Genomic DNA, 6,131 nt, shown 5'->3' with positions numbered 1-6,131 from the left:
AGGGCCTGGAGGATCGCCCAGCCCAACGGAGACTGGACATACCAGACCGTCTCCCATCTGGCCACAACCCCCTCTTTTGGGGATACCTACACCTGTGTGGTCGAGCACATTGGGGCTCCTGAACTCATCCTTCAGGACTGGAGTAAGTGTGTAGCAGGCGGGAGGAATTAGCATTAAAGCAGAGAGCTACTGGAATTCCCTGGCAGTCCAGTGGCTAAGATTCTTCGCTTCCACTTGCAGGGGGGCCAGGTTTGATCCCTGGTCGGGGAATTGAGACCCCCACATGTTGCTCTAGCGTGGCTGACAACAACAACAACAAAAAAGCAGAGAGCTACTGCAAGTGGGTGGTTGTAAAAAGAACACCAATACTTTGGCAGAGGGAATAAGCTGTAGAGAGGTCCACGGTACAGGGAAGAGAGGGAGATGCTGAAAATGAGTGAGTCTGGAGGAACTCGTGGAGAGTTCTCGACCAGAGATGGGGCCAGGGGATACTGGGACAGAAAGCGTTAATCATCCTTGCTGTTGCTATGGTGCTGTGGTTGGTGTTCTGTGCTTGTTGGAAGGTGGGAAGGGAGCCTGATTGTCCTGAAAAGAGGAAGTCGATTTGGTAACCATATTTTCAGAACCCCAAATTGTGATGCAATATTCTAGGATCTTCAGATTTCCACTGTTGTCAAGTCAGGGATGGGAACTGGAGAAATAAAGATCTCAGGAGAGCGAGGACCCTCTTGGTGTCAGAGAGGGGAAGCCAAGGCTGACAGAGGCTTTGATGTGCATGCTTGGGGGCTACGGCGTCAAGCCAATCATCGCTGTTTGAACCCCAGGACTGGAGATAGTTAAAGGAAAGGAATTTGGGAGGGGGACAGGATTCAGACTAGGACCAGCCCCAGGATGTAGGGGCTGTGGAGGTGGGGCAGAGACAGATTCTGGAAGGACCCATGGCCAATCTGAAAGTGGACAGGTAGAGACACCTAAGCCCTCGGATAGCAAGGAACTGCAGAAAGGAAAGGTGGAAAGACAATTTAATGGGAAAATGCTCGAATAAAGCAGTCAAGGGAGCAAGTATTGTCACCACAGGCAAATGAAGAGAGGAGTGGGGGGGCCCTCCATTCTTTGGTCAGGGTGCCTTTGGGGTGAAGAAAGAAAACGGGAAGCCTGGAGGGCCCCCATGGTCTCAGAGAGCATCTGGAAGCCGGGGTACAAACCTGGGGAGAGGGGTTCCTCAGGGACCTGCAGGAACAGAGACCCACGGGACAGGGGTTTTAAGGAAAGGCTGCTTGCTCGGGCCTGGATTGGTGTGAGGCCTGGGCCGCGGATGAGCACCTCTGAAGCTCTGGGCGGAGGTCGCAGTCAGCGAAGGCGCTCTGGGGACCAGCTCTGGGAACCGGTTGCAGTTCAGTTCCTGTTTCCGCAGCTCCTGGGCTGTTGCCTGCGCAGACGGTGAAGGTTTCTGTGGCTCTGGTAACGCTGGTCCTGGGTCTCATCATCTTCGTTTTCGGTCTGCACAGTTGGCGGAGAGCCACCTCCTCCGGTGAGTGAGCCTCCCGAAACGTTAGTCCCAACCTCTGCTCGCTTTGGGTTTGTGATTGGTTCTCCCGTGGCGTCCCCCATTGCCGTGGAGGAGACTTTCATCCACCAGGCCCGTCCTGGGCGGGAGGGATCAACTGAGAGATGGGGATCGACATCTACACACTACTGTGGATAAAATAGATCACTAATAGGAACCTGCTGAATAGCACAGAAAACTCCTCGGTGCTCTGCAGTGGCCTAGATGAGAAGAGAATCGAAGACGAGAGTGGGTACAGCTGTATGTGTAACCGATGCACTTTGCTGTACACTTGGAACTGAACAGCGTAAATCAACTATAGTCTAATAAAAATTAAAAAAAAAGAAAAGACTGTCCTCAACTCAAATATTTTCTTCTCCTAGGCTACATTTTCCTCCCGGGGTCCACTTATCCAGAAGGTAATGTCTCTGTTGGTCTGTGTGCCTCCTGGTCCCTTGGAGGGGATGACAGAGGGCGTTATCTCCCATGCTGATGGCGGGGGCGGTGTGCGTCCACTGGGATCAGGCTGAGTGTGATTGAAGCTGCTGCTGTTGGGCTCAGGAGCAGAAAGCAGGAGCACCGACCCCTTACGCTTCTGCCCAACAGTGTGTCTGAATGTGGTTCCTCAGTGCTTGGTGATCTGAAATTTTCCACATCACTGTGTTAAGGGCTCTGGCATGGATGGTTACAGGGACAAACGATGGGGTCACGTTGGCTCGAAGCGTTGAAGCGTTATTCATTTTCATTCCTTTTCATTTCTTCTGCAGGTCAGCACAATTGATAGAGGCAGAACCCTACAGCTTTCCCTCCACGTGAGAAGGATCTGAACTCTTGGGGATGCTGCTGGGGCCCTCCAGCTCCTCCAGCCCTCCACATCTTCTTGGACCCTATGGTTTCTCTATTTAATTCTTTGAATTTCCCAGTCTTCCCTATGTGAGGGCTTTCCTGGTGGCTCAGCTGGTAAAGAATCCGCCTGCAATACGGGAGACCTGGGTGTGATCCCTGGGTTGGGAAGATCCCCTGGAGAAGGGAACGGCTACCCACTTCAATATTCTGGCCTGGAGAATTCCATGGACTGTAAAGTCCATGGGGTCACGAAGAGTTGGACATGACTGAGCGACTTTCACTTCACTTCACTTCACTTCACTTCCTTATGTGAACCTTAGTAACTTGGGGAAACTCATTCCTGGTAAAAATATTCTGTAACCAAGGTGCTGTCCATATGCAGAGCCCAGGGCTAAATATCTGGGGTGAATATCATCTGGGGAGGAAGGTCAAAGACCCTCTTGGGGGCCCCCCTGTGTCACAGAGGGCGTGAGTCACTGTTGATTGTCTCTGAGGAATAAACTGGTAGAATCCTGTTTTTTTCCATGTTTTTTCCTGTGGTCCTGGGGAGGGACAGTGGGCAGTCGGGGGCTGGGCTTGATTCGCTCTTCCTGGAGCAGACGAGTTGGTGTTTCCTCCCATTTTCCCATCTGGACATGACGGAACTGGGGGCTTTCTGCTGGATAATTCATAAGAAGACTTTAAACTTTGGTGGGAGGGAGTCACAGAGTCAGAGATAGTAGGAAGTTAACAGTTTTCTGAACTCATAAGAGATCTTAATGAAGCTTAAATGAGTTCATACTTGTAATTGGCCAAGAACATTACCCGGTACCCAGCCAGCCCACCGCGGCGAAGTTAGCTGTTAGCAGTCACTCTACTTTCCGGGCCAGGCTTCCTACCAGCTTGCTTGCTCTGTTTCATTTGATCTTCATCACAACTCAGGTAGTCAGGGTTCAAGGGGCAGAGCTCAACTTCAGATCTGAATTCTGGGCTGTTATTCCTTCCACAACCAGCATAGGAAAGGGACCACAGCTCGAGTGCTTGTAGGCACTGGGTAGGTGCTTTATGCTGTATCTCATTCATGCTCCACAATCACCCAGTAAGGGGGAAGTGGTCTCCTCCAAGTCCCGAGATGAAAGTGAGGTTCAGAGAGGTTAAATAGCTTGCCCAAGATCGAACAGCAAATTCTCTACAGGATGTCGGTCTGCCTGAGCTGGAAGTAACTAGGCTGCTGTATTCTGAGGACTTTCCTGCTGGCGAACATTCCATTCTTCAGAGCCCCCCTTCCATTCCCTCCACCTGGAGCTCACGGGGCATCCACCGTTTGGGGCTGGATTTCACACAGGGCAAGAGAGGTGCTTTAAAGAAAGCCGAGCACGGAAGAAGTGATGCTTTTGAACTGTGGTGTTGGAGAACACTCTTGAGAGTCCAAACTGCAAGGAGATCCAACCAGTCCATCCTAAAGCAGATCAGTCCTGAATATTCATTGGAAGGACTGATGTTGAAGCTGAAACTCCAATACTTTGGTCACCTGATGGGAAGAGCTGACTCATTTGAAAAGACCCTGGTGCTGGGAAAGATTGAAGGCAGGAGGAGAAGGGGACGACAGAGGACGAGATGGTTGGATGGCATCACCAACTCAATGGACATGGGTATGGTGGACTCTGGGAGCTGGTGATGGACAGGGAGGCCTGGCGTGCTGCAGTCCATGGGGTCGCAAAGACATGACCGCAACTGAACTGAACTGAACTGGAGAGGTGCTGATCATTCCCAGTGAAGGGCGACACCTGCTGGGCCCAGGTGGCATTGTCTTTGGAATGAGAGTTGGATTCTAGAAAGAAACCAGAAATGAAAACAGATACTGGAGGAGTTTAGCCTAACAGAAAGTTGTGGACAGAGAACAAGCGGTTAAGAATGCACGTCTGCCAAAAAAGAAGAAGAAGAATACATGTCTGTGTGTGCGAGTCTATGTAGGAACATGGTAAGCAGAATCTGATGAGCTGGGAGAAGGGGTCAGAAAGACAGACAGTGTGTGGAATCTTCCTGCCTTGTCTCCAAGGTGGTCTGTGTGGGTTCCTGGTGGGTGGGATTGGGTCCCTTCCTCCCTGCATGGTCTCTGTCCTGATGGGGGCCTGGAGAACAGTGCGGGTAGCACTGATCGTACAGACTTCATATCCAAGGCAGGTGCTCAGGCATAAAAAAAGAAGAAAACAATTCCATTTGCAGCAACATGGATGGGCCTAGAGATTATTTTACTAAGTGAAGTCAGAAAGAGGAAGACAAATACCATGTGATATCACTTACATGTGGAATCTAAAATAAGATACAAATGAACTTATCAATGAAACAGACTCACAGATACAGAGAATGGATGGAGGGTTGCCAAGAGGTGGGCTTGGGAGAGGGACAGATTGGGAGTTTGGGGTTGGCAGATGCAAATTATTGTATATAGAATGGATAAACAACAAGGTCCTACTGTAGAGCCCAGGGAGCTATAGTCAGTATCCTGTGATAAATCATAATGGAAAAGAATATAAAAAAGGATGTGTATATATAAACTCCGGGAGTTGGTGATGGACAGGGAGACTGGGGTGCTGCAGTCCATGGGGCTGCAAAGAGTCGGACACGACTGAACAACTGAACTGAACTGATATGTGTGTGTGTGTGTGTGTGTGTATAACTGAATCACTTTGCTGTACAGCAGAAATTAACGTTGTAAATCAACTATGCTTCAATTGAAAAAAAAAGTAGGTGCTCAGGGTTTGTCTAGTCAGTGAGTTGATTTCCACTATGTCCATGCTTTCCCCAGAAAGGTCCTTGTGATCAAGGCCCCTCTTCTGGAAGGAGTTTCACCAGAAAGTCAATGGAACGGGAAAATGCTCCTGAGTTCAAAATGGCTCTTCTCTGAGCTGGGCCATGTAAGGTAGGAAGCAGTAGGGTGCTCTGTGCTGTGATTGGTGAGTGTAGGCTCAGAAACAAATCCCTACAAATTTTATCAATTTTATGTTTTATTGAAAAAAGGTTTTTATAGGGACTTCCCTGGCAGTGCAGTGGTTAAGACGCCAGGCTTCCACTTCAGGGTGCTTGGGTTCGATCCCTGGTCAGGGAACTAAGATCCCAAATGCTGTGCAGTGCAGCAAAAAAAAAAAAACAAAGGGAAACGGTTTTTATGTAACATTTAGTTAATTAGCTTGTGTATCATGTAAACAATCTATCGTCTCTCTGCAACTCTGAGCTTTCAGATCTTGCCGTCTGAAGCCTTGCCATATCCTTTCATTTCCACTTTTCTGTTCACTGTTCTTTTGTTTGCTTGACAAAGTCAATTCCTTCTGAAATTCTAGTCTAGTCTGGGGCGGGGCTTTGGTCTATGCTTGGCCATTTGTGAAGGAGACGCTGTACATTTGGAGGGTGTGAGTGTGGCCTCAGCTGTGGAAATCAAAGGGGCAGGACCCCAGGGGAAGAGGGAGAGAGGCAGCTAATGAGTATGCCTCCAGTCCCCCTCTGGAGACCCCAGGCACGCTTGCTCTGCCCTAATCTTACTGGGTTTTGTTTTATAGGGAAGGCTGTCCTCTTTCAGATGGGGAGCTGGAAAAAAAAAAAAAATACCACGTAGATCTCCTGGGATCCAGGAAACCAGATTACAAGGGGAGAGAAAGGAGGATGTGTGTGCTACCCAGGCAAGCGAGTGGAGCCTGGAAGGAAGGCAGAATGATGGGTCACCTCTAGGACTGTGTGAGGGGAGTAAAATGCTGCATACCGC

General features: G+C 49.6%; 1 protein-coding gene across 1 annotated transcript in view; it reads left to right on the top strand.

Annotated features, from left to right (window-relative positions):
* The window catches only part of LOC104994886 (HLA class II histocompatibility antigen, DM beta chain), a 7,131-nt gene extending 4,220 nt beyond the window's left edge, over positions 1-2,911 (top strand). Inside the window, exons 4-7 of the mRNA XM_010848578.1 lie at positions 1-142; positions 1,415-1,531; positions 1,930-1,965; positions 2,314-2,911. Of these exons, the coding sequence (XP_010846880.1) occupies positions 1-142; positions 1,415-1,531; positions 1,930-1,965; positions 2,314-2,327 (309 nt within the window). The 3' untranslated portion in view covers positions 2,328-2,911. The remainder of the gene's footprint in view (positions 143-1,414; positions 1,532-1,929; positions 1,966-2,313) is intronic.
* The last annotated feature ends 3,220 nt before the right edge of the window (positions 2,912-6,131 follow it).

The sequence above is a fragment of the Bison bison genome, unplaced genomic scaffold (assembly GCF_000754665.1).
Source record: "Bison bison bison isolate TAMUID 2011002044 unplaced genomic scaffold, Bison_UMD1.0 scf7180017864270, whole genome shotgun sequence".
In the NCBI taxonomy this organism is placed as follows: Eukaryota; Metazoa; Chordata; class Mammalia; order Artiodactyla; family Bovidae; genus Bison; species Bison bison.
The sequence above is the reverse complement of the archived record's forward strand: the minus strand, read 5'-3'. Positions and strand labels throughout refer to the sequence as shown.